Below are 21,565 nucleotides of genomic sequence, written 5' to 3'. Positions count from 1 at the left end.
TATTCCCTGTGTGGACAGAGGGAGAGCAGGAGAAGGCCTTGATGCTGTGCAAGCGCTGCTCAACTGAAACATCTGTGTGTTATCAGCTTTGCTTTGATAACAAATCTGATGACACCACCTAAGCTGCTAGGAAGGAAATTAAATGCCGACAGAGAAAATTAACCCAGTCAGAACCAGTACAAAGTAACTTCATTTCCTATTGACAATTTTAGGATGTGTGTGTGTGGGGGAAGGGGAATCTGGAGCCTTGCCCTGGTGAGGCAGTGCACTGTCCCACACCCCAGCCCTAGAGCCTGCATCCCAGCCCTGCAGGGGCTGCCAATCCCTGGCACACCAGAGGGACTGATCCACATCCTCCTCTGGAGCCCCTAACCCAGCTCCTGAGTGGCCAAATGATTGGAAGTCCCACCCAGGGGAAGGGCCTAGGAAAGCCAAAGGGTATTTAAAGCTGAATATGAAGCTATCAGATGTCTTGACTCTACCTTCTCTTGGAATTTCTATCTGAACTGCTGGAACCCAGCAATTGATGGCTATATGCGTGCTATTCTATGTATTTTTGGTCTTTCTTTATCTTTCTTCTTCTAATTCCCTCTTCTTGGAATTTTTGGAGTAACTTAAAATCAAGTGGGCTTAGAGTTTGCAAAGCTGGATAGGCCAAGTTAATGCTTTGATAAATGTTTTGTGTTGACTGAATATGGTACTAACCCTTTTTTCCAAAGTTCTATGATTTTCTCAAGTTGCCAGTAATGTCTTTTTTTTTCTCTCTTGATCATATCTGGTCAGTGTTTCTCCCATGTGTGTAACTCTGGGTACATGAACAACCATAAGCCCTTTTTATGTGTCTCACTGAACAAGTTGTTTGGGGCCTTACAGGCAGAACACTTGGTTGCCTGAATATTCTTCATAGAGCATGGTTTACCTTAAATTCTAAATCTCATTTGACTCATTTTACCCTCTTGGGTTTTGTACACAGAACCTCTGACTACCTTTATATTATCAGATGGCTTCTGCAGGGGCTACTTTAAAGCCTCAAAATCTCTACAAGTTTCTACTATTGTTTTGGCATATTTTTCACCTCCAGTTTCTTTGTTGTCTTGTCAAAGAGCATCTTATAGAAAAATTGGCATCAGCCTTGAAAAGCTGAAAAAGAAGGATCAGAATCTCCAGGCTGTGGTTTTGAAGGTAGTGTGACACCTGTCAATGCATTTGCCTGTTGATTTTGGAACTCAGGCCCAGCTTTTGTACACTGTGGAAGTCTCTGGTGCTGATAAACATCAATGTTCTCAAAGGTAGTCTTAGACCAGATCTGAGACCAGAGGTACCTGCTGCCTTTTCTCCAGTCTGAATATATAAGGTTTTCCCAATCCTTCCTGTTCCACACTTGCATTTGACGTGCAGTGTGAAACGCAGTTTAAAGAGTCACCAGATTTGATTGTCTGATACTGTAAGTGGGAAGTTTTGGTGTCAATTTGGTATAGTAAGCCAGGAGAAATGATTGCAAAATTAGAGTACATAAAATATGCTGTATTGAGACTTAGTGCTGAAAATATATTATTGATGATTAATCTGGAGTTGAGTGCAAGTTGGGAATCAAGGAACCTGAGCAGTAGTACCTCAATTGTTGTTTCATTATACATTATGGCTCAGGAACATCATATCTCCTAAACTGGCACCATTAACCTGCATACAGCTGGTCCTGCTTCCAGGCAGTAATGAAAACTGCTATTGCACTTAGAAAGGTCTTTAATGCTTATTCGGCTAGCATAGGAAGTTCACATGTTTTCATGTGCTCTTCACAGAGAGCTGGTGCATATCCCTCATATTTTATGGAATGAATTGTAATGCTTCAGGAAACTTTCTGCATTTGTTTAGTGTTTCTATCTTTGATTCCAGTACTGAGCTGAAATCATCCCAAGTATACTGAAGATAGTTTTCACTGCCTTGTCTCATCTATAAAGACTAAGGAGAATGTATGATTCCTGTGGGGCTGCATCTTTGGCTAGAGGATCTAGTGATCAGATTTTCTGACATGTACCGTGCCTTGATGGAGTAGTCAAGTACATTTGCCTTTCTGAAATAACTGTAACATCCCAGGCATCTGCCCTCAAGTGGTGCCTTCCTTTATGAGGTCCAAATCATCTGAGTTCTGATTCTAATCTGTACTGATCTGTTTTTACCTGTCTGTTTTCTCCTATAGCAGTCAAATCACACTTGTCAGCTATATAAACTTCCTGAGCCCACTCCAACTTTATACTCGTTTGGTGGGAACAAAGAGAGGTGGTTTTGAACAAAATTTCAAGTTTGGAACATACCCACATGAACTGAAAAGACATGAAAAGTATATTCACTTTAACATACATGCTCTAGTCTGCCAGGTACAGCAAGAAGATGTGACTGCTGTTCTGCAGTCTCTTCTCTCGAGGCGAGGAGAGCGCACACGGGTGTGGACATGAGGGTCGCAGAACACAAGGTGGAGCTCCTGCTCTACTCCTGAGCAAAAGAAAAACACGAGAGTGGCAAATCTCCTGTGGGGAATGCAAAAGGAACACAAATAGGGCTGTAGCTCCTACTTTTTTTATTCTGTACAATGTAAATGTTAAGCCTAGTGTCACTTTCTGAGTATTCCAAACATTTTTGCCCTTGCCCCTATTTTTTCTACTTGTCACTGGATGGTTAACATCTTATTAATCCAGGTTCGGGGGTTTTTTTATAGCAAAAGATTTGATTTTTTTTTTTTTTTTTGCTATGGCAAATGATGTTCAACTTGGGCATATTAAAATAATTACCTGGAAGTGTAAAAGTTACTATAATTATTTGGCAGTGTAAGATTTGTGCCTTCAATATACCCCATATTTCCACTGCCATTTGCTGCTACCTTAACAATGAAAACTGCATGAGAAGAAAACATAAACAGGAGAGGATGACTTGAGAATGGGAATAATAAGTATGAAGCTCAAAAATGAGTACAGCAAGATTTGCTGTTGAACTTTACAGAAGAAAACCCCAGCTTCTCTTTAAAGCCATTGAGCTTTTTTTTTTCTTGGAAGACTGATGGTAGTGGATAGAGCATGACATCTTCATTCACAAAAATTGATTAGATTATTTCTTGAAAAATGCTGTGTAAAATATCTTGATAGTACATAATATTGCTGAAGCAAGCAGTATGCTCCACTGTATTTTAGACATTGAAAGGCTGTGCAAATTTTCTGTGTTCCATAGAAGAAGAAAAAAGTGCACTGAAAGATATCAATGGTTCTGAAGCTATGGTCTAGAAATAAGCTCCATCTCAGTGTAATGTGATATATGAAATTTGAGGAGTGAATAAAGAACGAGAAAGTTAAGTCAACTAAGGACAACTGGAAAATTAGAATAGCAGCAAAGTTTTTAATGTAGGGAAAATTTGCCTGCCGAAGGCAGGATTGCTTTTTGGTGTCAGGCAACTTCTTAGTGTGTGGTGGTCTAAGGAATGCTGTCCTTTGTAATCACATAGAGAACAAATGGTCTTTTAATACTTAAATAAGGCAGTTAAACCAATTGTGTGATTATGCTTTGCTTTTAAGAATTTTAAAAAAATCTATAATAAGCATTAATTTTAGTATTTTAAAAGATTTGCCCTGGTGTTGGTTATAATGATCAGTATCATTAAGACTGGTCTATCTATTAGCTGTTGGAAAACAAGAAGAAGGAGAAATGGGGATAAGTTAATTCAAATAATATGTGAAGAGGTTATCCAAGAATACTTCAATTCATTGAGGAAGTTATGTGGAATCTTATTCCAGAATATGCAATAAGTTCTAAGGAGATGAGGGTTAAGATTTAAGATGGTTGAAGCAAGAAAATCTATGGCTCTGATTTCATTTTGGACTGTGGAATGCAGCTTTATAACATCCAAGACTCAAAGTAAGAATATCTGTTAGATAAATAGCAGTTTGATTATTAAGCATTTGAGTCCATAGACATTGTGTTAATAAATTTTTGTTTTGGATTTGTATAATGTATCAATCTTTGTCAGCAGTACTTCATTTTAGTATCTTCAAAAGTTATATTTATATGCAAACCAAAGTATTTTGTTGTAGTGGCTTGTCTGATCAGAATGATGACTTTATTTCCTGCAGATTGAATTAACTAAAAGAGGACTTCAAGCAACTCTCTTGGTAAAAGCTCCAGAAACAGGAGAATTATTTGTGAATTTTGACCCTCAAATATTAACTTTAATCAGAGAAACAGATTGCATGGCTCGCATGTGCCTTGAAATTCCACCATTTGCAAGTGTTATTCAACAGCAGAGAGATTGGTACAAGAAGATTGTCAACAATTTGCACGTGGGTTTGCATTAGTTATTTTATCTATGTGTACTGTACATTAAGATGCCTGGGTTCTATACATAGGGAAAAGGATAAATGGAGATTGATGATTATGCACTATGAAAACATCTGAAAATCTATTTTCTTGTTTGTACGATTCTCTTGAGGCACTTAGAAATGTTCTTGGCTTTATGTTTTCTGTGAAGTTACTTTGCAGATACCTGGGTTAGGGGAAGCTCTGCAGAACCTGGGACAGAGATGAGAACGGGGAGGAAAGGGGGCTTACAAAATGCCCTGTGCTGTTGCTTGCTTTCTAAATGACAAGCAAGTTATCTCTTATCCAATAATGAAGTCAAACATTGGTCAGCATGTGTTTTAGGGGATACTTGGGAGGGAGGAACAAGTGGTCTGCTTTAAGAAGTGTAAAGCATGCAGCAAGCAGCAGCCTTTTTTGTGTTTTTCTGGCACTGGTGTTTTACATAGATGCCTGTGGAACAGTTTAAAAAGAGGTGAAAGTTCCCTTTCTCTTGTCTTTTAAGTCCTTTGGATCATTTTATCTGCCTGTGAACAGACAAGAATTTCAGTGACTCAAGATGGGAATTCAAAAATAGATGTCCAGAAACCTATAGCTTTATAGGTTTGTAGTAGTCAAATGACTTTATAGTAGTCAAAGGACTACTTTGAAATAAAAAAAACCTATAAGTAATAAAGTCTTTATGACTTTAAATCATAATGTTATTGCCAAACATGTGAAACTAGATCAGTGGGTTAAAGAGGCATTAGAAAGAAAATAGTATAATATATTTCTGGTAAGGCTGATCTTATTAGAATTGCTCAAAGTTCACCTAGTCTTCCTTGGGCTTTTTGTCTTCTGTAACACTCATTTACCAACTGAAATTTGCAAGATTTTTCTGTAATGTGGTTTAAACCCAGTAGGCAACCAAATGTCGCGCAGCTGCTCCCTTGCTCCCCTCCTTGGAATGGGGAAGAGAATCTGAAGGTTAAAAAACATGTGAGTTGATATAAAGACAATTTAATAGGGAAAGCAAGAGGTGCATGCACAAGGAAAAAAAAAATCTGGTAAAACTAGGCAGTATCACGGCTACTTGGGAAGGCAAACGCCATAGCTCTGAGTGTCCCCTTCCCTCTTTTTTCTCCCAACTTTCATTTTTAAGCATGATGTCATAGGTATGGGATCCCATTAATCAGCTGGGGTCCTGGCTACATTCCTTCCCAGTGTCTTGTGTGTCCCTAGTCCCCAGCAGAGTGTGAGAAGCAGAAAAGGACTCAATGCTGTACGAGTGCTGTTCAGCAATGCCCAAAATATCAGTGTGTTAGTAACACAGTTGTGGTCACAAATCTAAAACATGGCATCATGTGAGCCATTGAGAAAGAAATTAACTCCATCACAGCACCAGTGCAATCAAAGATTCATTTCTGTGTGAAGTAGTGCTTCACACAGAACAAATAATATATATAGAGATATAAAGAGCGACACATAGTGAACTTCTGCCAAAAATAATGAAAACCTTTTCCAAGCAATTAATTATAACTTCTTAAGAATTTCAGTAATATGCATATAGATGAGTTTTCTTAGTTTTACTAATAAGTGTGTGTACACGAAGAGGTTCAAATCAGTGTATATTAACTAATATTTTCATTATTTATTTCAGGTGATGTTGGCAGAATACAAAAGAATTAAACTGAAAATACAACACCCTTTTGAACAACTGATGGCTCCTCGATTAGGAAATGTAGATGATGCTATCCAGCCAGGTCTAATGTTACTGAACTGGACATCCTTGAATATTGAGAAATACATTAATACAGTTTTTTCTAAGCTGGGTAGGTTACTTGCCTCCTTCCATTAACTTCTGGTAATTTGTTCTATACATATGCAAGTTATATTATGAGATTACAGTTCTTTACATGATTTGCACTTAATTGATTTATACATAAAAGATATCAGAATTTTCACCTGTCCTGTATTTCATGAAAAATTTGTTTTATAATACCACCTTCTTTTTGTCTTGTATTGTCATCAAATTTTTACTAATGTATATTGGGATTATACCAAACATAAAGTATGGTGCAAAAGGCCCAGTGTGTTCTGAATTTAAAGAATGATGGCTACTTTTTAAAAGAGCTCCTAGGTTTTGGACTTTTCCTAGTTCTGCTTTTTGTTTCTATAATTTACAAAACAACTTCCCAAGGAGTAAAGCACTGACTCAGTTGGCATTGTCACTGCATTCTCAATAGCATTTAATATTATTTTTTTTTAAACATCAATCTCTTTAATGCACACACATCTTGGACAACAGCATTAGAAAACAGATGAGCTTGTAGTGTTTTCAAAAGATTATCACAAGGTTGTACTGAGATGCATTTTTTTTTCCTGAGGATAGCAAATTCCTTTTCCTTCAGCTTAATTAATATAGCAAACAGATTTTGTTTCTTGAAGTTGCATAAGTAGTTATAGTGGAAATTTTCTTCAGTTGAAATGGCAGATTAAAGTGTATTTTGGATGCCAGCCTGACATTATGCTTAATTTAATTTGGAATAATAAAAGTAATTTGAGTCTGGATCAGGCACCTTGCTGCTATTTCAGCTTCAGCATTGAGAGCAGATTGCTATTGAACTTTTGAAATTCTAGTGACTGTTTTCTGTTAACTATTGTTTGGCCTCTAACATTTGTTTGAAGCATAGAGATTTTATTTCCTGGAAGTTACTGTTTGTAGTAGATTCTCTAAGTTGTAACTTGTCCAAGCTATAGGAGAAGATGAAACATTGCTGGCACTCAAATATTAAAGTCTTCATGTTTGGAATACGTATCTTTTAAGTTAATCTTATATATATTTATAATATATGCTGTATTTTATATGAAAAACTATTATATATATTTGTACAATAGCTTATATTTATACAATATTATAGTTATCTTTTAATGTGTAGATAGCATATGCTAGCTAAGTATCTGTTATGCAAAAAGTTAGTTATGGTTCTTGTGGTGAAGTGTGCCATAAAAGTTTAGATGTTTGGAGTAATTTGGTTAAGGTGCAGAATTCATATACTGTTGAATATGATAGTTTGTTGAGGTAAAATGGCACTCTGGGTTGTTTGGTAACACTCTTGTTTGTTGAGGTAAAACAACACTGAAGGACTCTGCAAAGGCAGTTAATTTAAACTTTTAATCTTGTCTTGAATCTTCTGTTTTCTTCAAAAGCTGGGCTGGAGTTGTTGCTTGATCGAGTGAATGACTTGGTTGAATTTCGTATTGATGCTGTCCTTCAAGAAATGAATAGAGTGCCACTCTGTATGTTGCCAGAAGATGAACCACAGAGCTGTGAGGAATTTCTTCAAAAGACTAAGGTTAGTAGATTAAAGTGTCATGGAGAAGAGATTGATGATTTTGAGTTTACATATTTTTCTTTTTTATGAGATAAATATTCTGAATGCAGAATTAATGAAGCATACATGGGATACAATGGAAATCCCCACTTGCTTGCCTGGGATCTTAAATAGGAACAAAAGTACCAAATGCAAAGAGATCTGAGCTGAGATGTTCTATTCTATTCATTATTAATGTCAAGCCAGATAGTGTATGATATTTCTTTTATGCTTTCATATCACTCAAAAATTTTACCTCTATGACAGTATCTTTTTTTTTTTTTGTCATTGTTTCTGTTTAAATAAGGGAATTCTCCAGCAATTGCCTGAGGAGAGTAAATACTATGGAAAGGATTCTGTAATGAGTATCTCAAACTCTCCTGAGTTGCTAATGGGATGTGGAAAATATATGCAGGAGTCCCTGGGTGAAGGTGTTCTGGGAAAACACCCTTACTTCACCCCATCAAAATACTTTTATGTTGAGAGTAATTAATTATAAACATGTAAATTGTTGGTTAGAAAGCTGATTGAGGTCATAATTATGTCAGAATAATTTTGTGAGGTGATTGTAAGGTATTGCATTAGGTTGTAATGTCTAATGTGTTTTCTCCTGAAATAAAATTTGGTTTGATAGAGACTGTAAAAAATCAAGTAGATAATCCCCATTCCTTTTTTTCTTGTAGGAATAACTATTAAAAAGGAAAATTTTGATTATCTTAGTTCTTTTAATTCTTTGGCCTTTTCTCTTTTGGCCATTGTAACAACTCACCTTGTTTTTAAATACAGTGTAAAATTTAAAATAATATTACATGAAATTAGTAGTAGTTTGTGAACCTCACAATCAATAGTTGTTTTTCTTGATCCTGCTGCTACCTTCCTGATTGGGCAGGTACTAAAATGTATATTCACTAACATAAAAATGTGTGAGAGTGAGCACAACATCTTCTCTCCACACTATGGTAACTTGGAAACTTGAACTGCTACATAGCAATTACACATAGAGCAATTACTACGGCCAATTGAGTTGAGTTAGCAGAATAAGAGTTATAAGAACCCCAGTTATGGGTACAATGAAAATGGTAACAGTTGTAAGCTTACTGTAATTTTTAATTAGAGAGGACTAGAAATAACTTCTGTCACCTGACAGGTGTCTTTAAGTTTCTAAAGAAATTGCTGCAACAAAAATAATTAACCAGTGGAAAAATGCCAGAGTAATTTGTTTAGTGTTGCTGTGATATTACAAGTCACATCTGCCTTCTCTCTCAACTCAACAGAACCATTAGGAAGGCCAAAGATTATCTTAAAATTTGGAAATGGCTGAATATTTCCAATTATTGATTTTTAATTTAACAAAGGTAGTCATGTTTGTTTGAGCTCAGTGAAATATAAGACACCAAAGAAGTAAAAAATTAAAAGGCCGTTGCCGATAAAAATGATAGTTAGCTGAAGCATGCTTGATTGATTTTGTTATAAGTATTGGAGAAAAAACATTCACAGTAGTGTTATAAATTTCTGAATTTTATTTAATCTAATTCTTTGATTTCTTCTCTCTCCAGCTGATAATTTTAGTGTTTATTTTAATAATAAATACACCTTGCGTAAATTTCTATCTTCTTTTTAGCTGTAACTGGGAAATATGATTGGCTAATTCTCATAATGCCACAGCCAATTAGAGTAAAGCGGCAATGATTAAAAGAAGTGTTGAATCTCCCATGTCTTCATTGGAAAGTTAAGAAAATTAAGAAGGCCTTGCTTTTGAGAGCCTTTTAGTAAACTAGGTATTATAAACATTGATTCACAATATTAACTAATGAATCGTGATTTGAGAAAGAAGCCAAAACAATGCTAAAAGACATTTATGATGCCTTGTTGATCTATTGTTGATCTTGTGTTTTGGAACGAACCAATTTAAAATTAATGTTGTATATAGATCTGGTTTTTCACAAATCTTAGGCCTTGACATTTGCGTTAATAAAGGCTGCTGTGACTGTGAAATTGACATGAGAATTGTGACAATAAGTGCATATTGTTTTGGTTTGATAACAGGAGCTCTGTATAAAAGGTTCTCAGACTTTAAACTTAAAAAGCTCACTGGTGGAAGCTGCTGCTAATGATCTGATAAACATGTTACTTGACTCTGAGGAACAGGTCAGTAAAGAAGATGAGAAGTCAATTGTACCCCGGGGTGAAAAAAGGGACAAAAATACAGGTAAGAAGATTGCATTGTATTTCTTGGTGTTTGTTTCTTTTTCATGCTGATTACTTGCGTTCGGGGACATTGTAGTGTAGGTGACTGAAGTACTGAATAGCACCTAATGTCTAAAGACTTTTCTTTGAATTTGCCTGGATAATGAATAATCTAACTATCATTTATCATCTACAGAATAGGTCAGTATTATTTATCTAACTTGGACCTTGAAAGGTTCATGCCATAGAACTACTTGGTAGCCTTGGTTAATTGCTGGACTTCCTGGAGAAAGAGAATAAGAAATAATATTTAAATTTTGATGATAATCATACCAGTTTGTACTGAATAAGAAGGCAGATAGGAATAGACCTGTTACTCTGGGGTGCAGATTACAAATGAGTAATCCTTCCTTAAATTTATTTCAGACACTTGTGGAGGTGTTGAATTTTGGTATTTTCAAGTCCCTTACATGTATTTAACTAAATGCATTTATTATGTTTTAGCAACAGAAGAGGAAAGAAGATCAAAAAGCTTGACTTCCTCACAAAATTCCAGTGAGATGTGGGTTGGCCTGTCTCCTACAGCAAAGAGGAAGAGAATGGATTTAGAAAAGTTAGAGGAAGAAGCCAATGAACTGCTTTCTTACTTCAATGATCGTAACATTGATGCCCTTTTGAAAGTCACTCGACACACTCTGGAGACCATCCGCAAGCGCATTCATGCATCTTCCACCCTCAACTTCTTAGGTGGCTGCGTTGTAGTACATTGCTCTTTTAGGCTATACAAAGAAAAATCTAACTGTAATACCCCATAACTGTATAAGTAAGACTCTCAAGTATAAAAGAGAGGAAAACAAGGGAATTTTGATTAGCTGTCTTGTTAAGTTACAATTGATAACATTGTGTATTTCCAAAGTTTTTTTTTTTTTTCTTGTGACAGTAAGAAAGTGTCATTACAGTGCTGTCTCTCTTAGGACTCGCTGTACTGTTCTGAAGCCAATATTATATTTGGAGCTAGACTTGATAGATAAGTTTCTACAAGACCTTGATAACTTGATAAATTATCACTTAAGAGTTATCAATTATTAAGTTGACAAATTAAGACCTTGATAATTTGACAAGATCTTTTTGACCTTGCCTTTTACATAAAACTGTATTAAAAAAAATAGAGCTGTCTTTTTTCTCTTACTAATTGCCTTCAGGTATTTCCATGCATGGTGATGGAACACTTTTGAAGTGTTTTATTGTTGCATGCCTTTAAGAAATGAAAGTAAGGGCAGTTGTCTTTGGTCTCTATAGTTTATAAGACATACATATATTTTATAAGGCATACAATACTATGAGACTCTAAGGAGGTTCTGTGCCCAATTTAATATGCTTAATGGGAGTACCAGCCAGAGAACAAAACTGTGTGCTAAACAGAATTTAGCTTCACAGAGCAAGTTGAAGAGGAGCTTCATGGAGAAAAATAGCTTTGCACTTACTTTTCACTTGTGCTGCTGTCGAGTTTAGCAGTGCATCTTATAAATTACTCAGGAATTCTTTTTCCCTTCAGGAATTACACTCAATACTCTACATTAAGAGATATTTTTACTGGTTTATATCAAAACAATGCCTAGTTTGATGTCCTGAAAAAAATATGAACAGCCTTTTTGTTTTGTTTTTGTCTTCTGTTTTTGTCTTTTATTTAGAAAATCACAGTGTGTCTAAGAAGAAAAAAGGTGCTTATCCTATAATTAGGACTAATATTAACCTATCTATCCCTAATATCATCATGACACCCTCTTTGGAGGAGGTACAGCAGACACTTAATAAAGCTGTAGATAGTATTGTGAAAGTAATGAAAGGAGTTCGACATTGGAGTAAGGAGAGAATATCCAAGGTTGGTGTCTTTAACAGCCTTACTTAGAACTAATACTGCAAAACTGCTGCAAATAAAAAATAAATGTTATTCTCTCTTCAGGAGAAAGTGTTAGAGAGAGAAGTTATTCTGTTGCAGTGTGGGAGCAAAGACAGTGATTCTGATGATGGAATGAAAGAGACTGGAAAGAAAAACATCCATGGTAATTATAAACTCTGACATCACTAAATTTAAATGTTATGTAAATGTGATTTATACAGAATGTATTGGAAGATATTAATTACAAAATACACCAAAAACGGCAGACTTGATAGATTTTAAACAACCTCATAGATTTAAAATTGCCTCAGAGAAGAAATCTGTTTCTTATTAGAATGCAGGTTTGCCACTTGTCCTTCTGTGGATTTGAGTAAGGGGATTGTTTTGAGCTTCTTGAAGAGTTTTAATGCTTTGGGTTATAGCATATATTGGTTACAATTCTAGTCATTTTGCCACAGAATAATCTTTCATTATTTGCCAGTGTGGTTTGTAATTTGGCATGTTCAAATGGCATCTTAGAACTTGTGCTTACCCTTTAAGAAGGGTAAGTTGAACTTTCACAATACCTGGTATTGAATAAAAATGCCTATGTAAGTTGCAATATTGGTGTAAAGAGGATTGTGTAAAAGATTGAATAGACTAGAACTTCTAAAAGGATTTTAGTTATTCTGTTTTGTGACCAGACATTAAGTTATTGAGGTAATTAGTTCAAGGAAATTTAAGATGGTGTCTTTCATTGGGCTTTTCTTCTCTGAAATGGTTTAAAATGAAGCTGAGTTAATTGTTCTGCAATGTAACTGAGATACTTAAAAAATACATTTGAGTCCTTTTATGTCAGCTCTCTCTTATGCATCTAAAAAGTAGGACAATGATACTAGAACTGGTTAAAAAGTTGAATTAGTCTTTTGAAACTAAGAATTTGACTTGCAAGAGATGAAATTAAAAATTATGATGAAGTCAAACTTGCAGATATTTGCTAAGTGATGGACTTCTTAAACCTTTATTCCTTTTTGTGGACTAGTTAAGGTCATCTTCTCAGAGTTAATGTTAATTTGTACTTCAAATTGTCAGTTGTGGGGTATTTCAAAAAATAGAAATGCTTAGTGCTGATATATCAAGTAAGCAAATGCTGATATATAAATGGATCACTTAGGTGAAGCATATAGAATAAACCTTGAGGGAGAAGAGAAGAGGAAAGATTGTTTATAAGATTGGTGCGGAACTTGTTCCAATTTGACAGGGTACCTAGATGGAGCAATTTTACTAAAATTGAGATATTGATGAATTTGTCTTGGCCTCCTTGACTTCTAGATGCCTTTAAGAACACTCTACTTTAAAATGCATGCTTGTTAAAAAAATGTCATTTGGTTTTGTCTATAGGAATTTACTTCTCCTAACCAATATGTCTGTCCTAAGCCTATTTCTATATTTGAATCTTCTTTTATAGACAGTGTATCAGATGCAGCCTCACTCAGTTCATCTGATACAGCACAAAGCCAGAGCTACTTCAAGTATGTTTCAGAGAATAAAGAAATTATTAAATTAGTATCTTTACTCAGCAGTGCCATCAATTCTACAAAAGGGGTAAGACAATTGAGATGTTAATTTAATATCACCATCTGAGGGATATTAATGTATTACTTTTATTATCCTTGGGTAATAAGGGTAGGCATTTAAAGCTGTGATTAAATGTAATAATGAAAAAGTTTAGGATGGTGGATAGAAAACATGTGGCTGAAAATTTGCAAACATGCTTTAAAAGTGTTACGTGGATTAAGTGTGCTCTGTTCCAAGATATGAGGTTTTTGATACTGCATAAATTAAAACATCATAGAAAGCTCTAAGTGTAGCTGTGTTATGTGTAGCTAATGAAGCCAGCATAATTTCTGCCACATTACGAAGACGGTAAGAAGGTTTTTAGGGGAAAACTGGCTGTCAGACTGGCATTTGTAAAGTGCTGCATAGGGTTTGCTGGTGTAGGTTAGGATATATTTTAAAGGATATGCATAATTTCTTTGCCTTGTTCTTATTCTATGCACTCTTTAGTAAATTGTATTTCTTTAGGGAGTTCTGCATCAGTTTCTTCTGGGGCTGGTCCAATCTTTTAAGAGTCTTGCCTTGTGAAAATCTTTGACTTTGTAACTTCAGTGGTACTAAAGCATAACTACCAGACTGGTGCTGAGTAGTTGATAATGGTGGATAGTTATCATGGTATTTTGGTATTTGGTATTTTGTAATATTGTAAACTTTTATCATTTAGCCAGCTTTAAATGCCTGCGTGTACTGTATTTATCATAAGTCATGATGTGGATTATCTCTTGTAGCACTCATCTCTCATTTACTTGTTTCATTAGATGCAGTGATGGTTTAACTTTAACTTTCTCACATTTTTCTGAACTCCTGAGAACCAAAAGAGTAATTCTCTTTCACACTCATTAAATGATATTCAAAGCAAAGAGACCTGAATTGAGTGTAGAAATTAACGTTAAAAAAAATTGTCTCATAGCTTCATTATTTCAGAATGAATTTTTCTTGTTATGTTGGGCCCTGGAGCTCGGGTTTCAGTTTCAAGCCCAAGAAATGGCAGGGAAGGACAAGTGTGCTGTATCCTAGTTTTAAACTTTACTTCCCACTGATTCCAATGATTTTATTGACTGAAGATTCACTTAGTTGGCCAGCATTTAAACTATTCTGACAAACCGGATGCGATGAACATAAGGTTTCTGGCACACCGTATGATCAGTAATGGAACTTGATTTATCATAAATTTACCAGCAGCCTTTTGTTTAGTGAGATGATTCAACCTGCTCCACTATGGAGTTTGCAGTGTACTCTAATGAGCAGCTGCTAAGAAATTATATGCATGCAATATACATGAAGCTGAGAATCTTTCTTTGAACTTGTAAATGTCTTTCAGGAAGTTCTTACAGCTTTGGAGAGTTTTAGTTGTTACCACCATATATGGCAGAGGGACAAGGAGGAAACCATTAATAAATTAATGGTGGGAAACCCATTACTCTACGAGTTTGAATCTGAAATTCTGCATTTCCAAGACCTGGACCTGAAAATCAATTCTGAGCCTGAATACATCTGCGTGGGAGCTATTGCACTGTACACTGGTAGAGTTCAGCTTCTCTCCAGAGACACATGTACTTTCTGACTCCAGTAGGCAGGAGAGATGCAACAGTATTGGATGGGTGAACTAGATTAAAATGGGAAGGAGAAAGGGAGAGAGAAGGGCTGTTTGCTGTTTTGGCTGTAAATGCTGCAAACAAAACACTAACACAAGAATATCTGTGGGGCTCAGCTGGAGTTTATTACCTCACCTGGATACATCTGCTCACTTATGGGGTGGATAGTAGATGTTTGCCCATCCTTCTGTCACCCATTCCCAGGGGTACATATTTCATGGGAATAAGATGATGAGTTTGTTCCTTTTCTCCTTGCCCATCTGCATGCAGTGAGACAGCCGAATCCCCTTCTATCTAACAATTTCACCAATGCTATGATCAAACTTTGTTTTTTCAGCTTTCATAATTAGACTCCTAATTTCCTCCCCATGTTATTTTTTTAAAGATGAATTTTTGGAAAGATTTTAGGTTTAGATGAGAATATTACCATTAGTGATGTAGAGGACAGAAGTTTGTATAATGGTAAATAAGCAAGATGACAAATATGGAGATGAGCCTCATCTTTCCAGTAGGTACATTCTGAAAAAATCTGTTCTAATGTCTATTTGTTCAATGTTTTTAGATGATCTTTCCAGTAGAAAAGATGATAAATTCTGAGAAGAATAGGAGAAAAGCAATCATGAATTGCAAGAAATTTTATAAACCACTTCAAGGTGTTCATGTGATTTCATCATCTCTGTATGGGAAGGGTTAGACTGAAAAACCAGAACTGGCGCTGAAGAGAACAAATGTAATTAAAAAGATTGAAAGTGTATCTTAACAAATATCTATAATATCTAATATCTGTTAATTGTTCAATGTTTTTAGCTGATCTGAAACTAGCACTGAGATCAGAAACCAAAGCCTGGATGACTTTGCTGGGGTGTCATTGCAATAAGAAGTACAGAACACAGATGGAAGCAATTTTGACTTTTATAGAGGAAACTGGCAAGAAGTTAAATCGCAGCATCACGGACCTGGATGATATCAGAATAGCCATGTCAGCTTTAAAAGAGATCAGGGAACTACAGATCTCTATTGACTCCCAAATTGGCCCCATTGAGGTAGCTAGTGGAAATGTTGCATGTATGAGTACTGTTTCAAGAGAGCAGTTATTATCTGTGTTAAGGGTTAACAGTGAACTTTGAAAATGTATGATTTAATATGTGTTGAATGTTGAGTGACAGGCTTCTTGTGTTCCTGTAAACCTTTTTATGTGAAATTCTGATTTGGGCAAATGTAAACTTGCTGAGGTAAGATGGGGTTTAGTGAACAGCGTAGAAATTGAGTGATGTAGGTCAGAGGAAGATGAGAATACAGGTGTTTAGTGCAAGAAATCTTTTCATACTTTGTGGAAGAAGTCTGTGTATGAAAAGGAATGAGATTCCTATTTTTTTTTTTTAAGCTAAGCCTTAAGAGGAGTAAAAAGCTAATATTAAGCTAATATTAAGACTACACAAGATTGATTGATTGGTTTTATCAGCTGTATAAACTAAAATAAACAAAAGCAGCTGACTTCCAAAAAAATAAGTTAATGCGATAGAATGCATTTACTGAATGTCTGACAAATGGCAGGCTTAAAAACAGATGGTAACTGTTTCTCTGCATTCCTGACTAGAGTATTTATTTAGGAATGCTATAGAATGGCAAAATGCACCTTTGATTTTTCAGTAGAATTCTTTTTCCTAAGACATGTTCATGATTCCTGACATGTTCATGATCCTGATTGCCCATAAGCTTTCAATTCTGCAAGCAGGAGCCTCGAGTCCCTAGGCACAAGAAGTGATGCTTCAGTTTTGAAAAGGAGGTTGGCATATTTTCCACACAGTGTTGTAGCAGACAGATAGTTACATTTTCATTTTTGCAATTTGGTTACAATTTGATCAAACTGGAAAGCATGAATGGAAATAATTCTACTTCATACAAAAATTTTCAAATGAAACTGCCACAGGTTTATTGCTACCCTACCCTGTTCTAATTTATAGAAAGTGAATGTCAGTTGCGTTTTAGTGAAAATTCACTAAGGGTTTTCTTTATGTAGAATGTTCATATATCGGTGGTGCCAGCTGAAATCAGTGCTCCGAGAAAAAAATACAGATGTTTCTTCCAGTTTGGTATTGGTTTGCCCAATTTTGATAATGGCTATGCAAGAAGAGCACAATTTCTTTTTCTGACCAGTTATTCTCAATTCTTAAAAATTTTTAATGCTAGCATTTTAAATATATGTTTTCCATGTATGTTTACAAAGTTAACTGAAGTTACCATTTTATGTATCTTGATCCAAATTTCTGGCAGGAATCCTATGCTATGTTGAGCAAATATGATCTACTTGTTTCCAAGGAAGAGACAGAGAAGGTGGACACGTTGCACTACACTTGGGAAAAACTGCTAATCCGTGCAAATGAGGTGCAGGATGAGCTCGTTGCTTTGCAGCCAAACTTCAGAGGAGAGCTTATTAGTGCTGTGAAGACTTTTACTGAAGACTGTGCACAGTTCTACTCAGATTATGATCAGGCAAGTGTCCCTGTTTTATTATATTACAAAAATTCTTTAAGAGCAATGGGAACTTGGAAAGGTTTTTGGATTTGATGAATTAATGGGATGGGCCTCTACTGTTGACTAGGTTTATTCTTGTTAAGATGGTGTTTAGATTTCAGTTGAGGGCAGGTTTGTTTAACGTTTTGTACATGACTGATATAAGTAATGCTGGTAATCAGTTCCTAAAAATTAAGAGTTGAGATATTTAAGGTTTTTGAAAAGCATCTAATTATCATGAACAAATGTGAAGACTAGGATTAATGATAAACTATGTCAACATCAAAAAACTCTTCTTTCTTTCTGGTATATGTACAAGTGACTTAAGCTCTCACATTTTTTTCATTAGAATGAATGATGGTGAACTAAGCTTGCGTCATCTTTTAAGTAATGCAGATTTTTACTCAAAAAATGAGCTATGATTTCCTAGCTTTTGCAGTGTAATGAAAAATTTCTCCATTAAAAATACAATTAGTTGCCTTATTTGATTTTTTTTTAATCTGTTTTTAAAAAGTGCTTGTTCTTTTTAAAACAAAGAAGCTTAACTGTCATCCCTTGGTTCAGTTGATATCTAGTCTGGGGAGGGGATCTGGAGGCTGCAAAAGTGTTTGAGGTTAGCATTTAGAAAGTGGTGATTAGAAATAAGTTGTGGTTATTCTCACCCTCTAAATTGATGTCCTTTTTTTTTTTCCTTTTAGAATGGGCCAATGGTGGTTGGTTTAACACCTCAGGAAGCCAATGACAGGCTTTCTATATTCCAGGTGCTGTAAATTTTAAGACATTACTTAATAGTTACTACAAGTGAGCTAACACATAAAGGCTTTGAAAAGGAATCTCAGTAGTTGAATGAACTCTCATTGATAGGGTTACTGATTTGGCAAAGTCAGTTTTGTCTTAGTGAAAGCTAATTGGAATTTTTCTAAGCATTTGCAAGGAATACTGTTAAAAACTAAATTTTTTAGGAGTCAACATAAAGGCTGCATAGATAACAAGTAATGATTGCTAAATACAATATTCTGATGAGAGCCTTCCCACAAGTTTAGTGTATTTGGCTATAGGCTATTCTTGTGTTCATTACTGTGTTAATTTTTTTTGTGGTTGAAGTCTGTATCATTATTAATATCTATTCCTGCAATAACAACTTTTAATGCTTCTGCTATTCATTTGACTTCCTACTATGTTCCCTGAGTTATATTGCCATTGACAATTAAATTTTGTTTTTCTTTGCTGCTTTAATGGTAGTAATTCTTCCTTCAACAGTCAATAAGATTTGCACACAATACTTGGAGAGGTAGAATTTGCTGTATCCATCTTTTTATTTCTTTGTGTGTCATGCTTCACCTCTTTCAAGTGCAGTCTTAGCATTTATTGTTCTGTCACTGTGCCACATGAAGTAAATGGTTTTCCTGTCAGCTTCTAAAGATGTGCCTCCAAGCTAGCTAAAAGTTACTTTTCTCAAGAAAATTGTTGACAAAACTGTTGACAGTGTAAGCTGTTACTATCTCTCTATATCTTTCTATTATTTCCTAGATTTTAGCCTAATTCAGCTCTAATAAAATTTAGGATCTTGATTATTTAATAATTTTATTAACTTTTAATTTATTTACTATTATTTTAGTTATTTATTTTTTTTTCCTTTTTCTTTCTTAGAATCGATGTGAGAATCTCTTTAGGAAATATATTACTTGTGCAGGTGGAGAAGATCTTTTTGGTTTGCCAGTTACTCGGTGTCCTCAACTGCTTGAAATAAAGAAGCAACTGACTCTGCTGCAGAAACTCTATAATCTATATAACAGTGTCATGGACACAATCAGTGGCTACTATGATATTCTTTGGTCAGAATTAGACATTGAAAAAATTAACAGTGAACTTATGGAATTTCAGAACAGGTGAGAAACTGCTGCTGTGCTCAAGTTGCCTAAAGTACTTCTTGAATATGATTATAATTGGTTAGCACCAATAATCATCTACAAACATGTATTTATTTATTGAGGCATGAAAGTGTGACGTTAAATTGAAAAATATATCCATTAGCAATGTCACAAAATCAAGGAAAATTTAGATTCTAAATGCTGAGCATTATTATTCCTTAGACAGGTTCTTGGCTACCTTTTTTGATAAGCTTGGAATATATGTTAAAATTATTTATTTTGTAGGAAGGAAGGTTTCCACTTTTTCTTGTAGTATTATTGTTCCTGAGAGATAGATTTATGCTAGATGTTAAAGGCAAGTTAATGAATTGCTGAATAGTTTTTTCTGCAAAATGGGTTATATTGCATGCATGCTGAACTTTTCATCAAACCAGGAATCAAAAAATTTAAAGAATTAAACCCTGGGAAACAGGGTCTTTCTAGAGCTCAGAGCAGTGCTTATCATCAGTCTCATCAAAAGATGAAATGAAGATGTAGAACATTTCAACTGGTTTTGAAGATCACTTGAGCAGAGTTATTAAAATTATGCAGCTACACTCCTTAAGGGGAGGCTGTAGCTGTCTACCTAGCTATCAGTTGTTGAAATAGACTGGAATCAGATTTTCCCACATGGAGAAGCACATACAGAAACTTCAACCTAAAGGTAACCTGAATTTGGAAGGTGTGTGTTCTCTTGTTAAAACCATATACTGTGGCTTTAAAGAAAGAGTATTTGAAACTTTTTGAAAAGGCTTTCTTTATCTCTGCATAGGTGCCGTAAACTCCCTCGTGCTGTAAAGGAATGGCAGCCTTTCCTTGACCTAAAGAAGACCATAGAGGACTTCAGTGAATGCTGCCCATTGCTTGAGCACATGTCAAGTAAAGCAATGATGCCTCGGCACTGGAAGCAGATTATGGATCTCACTGAACGCAGATTTGACGTGGAGAGTGAAACCTTCAAACTGAGGAATATAATGGAAGCTCCACTATTAAGATATAAAGAGGAAATAGAGGTATTTAGAAGGAAGAAATATGGAAACATGAAACCAAAAGCTGCTTGTATAGTATAGGAGTATCATTAGCAAGAAGGAAATCTAAACATTTCTGTAGAAAGAACAGAGACATGGACTATCACTTCAGGTTTTTGTATAAAATTATGACACAATTATATCATGGTGCCAGCTTCTTTTTTTTAAAGTCATGCCATTTGTGAGGGTACCTTGCTTTGTGACATTAATTTTATGAAAGGTAAACACTATGTTGTTATTTTATTCCCCCCCCCGAGCTGATTAAACTGTGATGTGGTATACAGATTATTAGCTATGGTGTTTGTGTATCTGTAGAGCTTTCCACTAAATAGTTGCTCATGAGCCTAATGTTACCTATTGTTAAAGGAAATAAGAGCTAGATTCATATTCCAGGGACTTGAAGGATTCATATCTTGTTTTGATATCCTGTTTATTTAAAAGGATATCTGCATCTGTGCTGTGAAGGAAAGGGACATTGAGCAGAAGTTAAAACAAGTGATAGCTGAATGGGATAACAAGATGTTTAACTTTGCAAACTTTAAAACTCGTGGGGAGCTTCTTTTAAGAGGTGACAGCACATCAGAAACAATTGCTACCCTGGAGGACAGCTTGATGATTCTTGGTTCTCTCATGAGTAACAGGTAACGCAAATGGGGGGAGAGATAAAAATGTTAGTAAAAGGCTTTGTTTTAGTGAACAAATCTATCACAGAAATGAAGGCAAATAAACATCTAGATAAAACCTAAGAACATCTAGATAAAACCTAACCTAGTTTATCCCCCCAATAAATTCTTTTGAAAACATGTAGCTGCAGCTTGGATTTTCAGAATAAACAGCTGGAAAGTTTTCATCGATGCAAGAAAGTGGGAACATAAGAGAGAAGACTGCCTGGCTATGGCAAGCATACTAAGGGCGTGACAGGCACTCCTGCTCTGCCCCTGTGATAGGTCATTGCCTCATGCCAAAGGTGCTGAAAATCCCAATTAAAGTGAGCTTCAGTTTGTCTGGTTTCACATGCCAAAAGGCACAGATAAATAAGGAACACAGAACCTGATCAAAAGCAGGAGTTTAGGAGAGTTCAGGAACTTTGAGTTTACAGCTTTCAGGATGTTGAGTAGTCCCTTTACCTTAGAGTGAAATAGAA

The 21,565-nt window shown here is 35.4% G+C and overlaps 1 protein-coding gene across 1 annotated transcript in view; it reads left to right on the top strand.

Annotated features, from left to right (window-relative positions):
• Window positions 1-21,565, top strand: part of DNAH5 (dynein axonemal heavy chain 5) — a gene marked incomplete at both ends in the record, with an annotated part of 116,085 nt that overhangs the window by 22,748 nt on the left and 71,772 nt on the right. Inside the window, 15 exons of the mRNA XM_084220613.1 lie at window positions 4,116-4,322; window positions 5,978-6,149; window positions 7,528-7,673; window positions 9,738-9,900; window positions 10,383-10,625; window positions 11,570-11,760; window positions 11,842-11,941; window positions 13,226-13,362; window positions 14,696-14,897; window positions 15,777-16,012; window positions 17,244-17,462; window positions 18,182-18,244; window positions 19,134-19,372; window positions 20,166-20,406; window positions 20,863-21,062. Of these exons, the coding sequence (XP_084076739.1) occupies window positions 4,116-4,322; window positions 5,978-6,149; window positions 7,528-7,673; window positions 9,738-9,900; window positions 10,383-10,625; window positions 11,570-11,760; window positions 11,842-11,941; window positions 13,226-13,362; window positions 14,696-14,897; window positions 15,777-16,012; window positions 17,244-17,462; window positions 18,182-18,244; window positions 19,134-19,372; window positions 20,166-20,406; window positions 20,863-21,062 (2,759 nt within the window). The remainder of the gene's footprint in view (window positions 1-4,115; window positions 4,323-5,977; window positions 6,150-7,527; window positions 7,674-9,737; window positions 9,901-10,382; window positions 10,626-11,569; window positions 11,761-11,841; window positions 11,942-13,225; window positions 13,363-14,695; window positions 14,898-15,776; window positions 16,013-17,243; window positions 17,463-18,181; window positions 18,245-19,133; window positions 19,373-20,165; window positions 20,407-20,862; window positions 21,063-21,565) is intronic.

The sequence above is a fragment of the Fringilla coelebs genome (assembly GCF_963513975.1).
Source record: "Fringilla coelebs genome assembly, chromosome: 1".
NCBI lineage: Eukaryota > Metazoa > Chordata > Aves > Passeriformes > Fringillidae > Fringilla > Fringilla coelebs.
The sequence above is the reverse complement of the archived record's forward strand: the minus strand, read 5'-3'. Positions and strand labels throughout refer to the sequence as shown.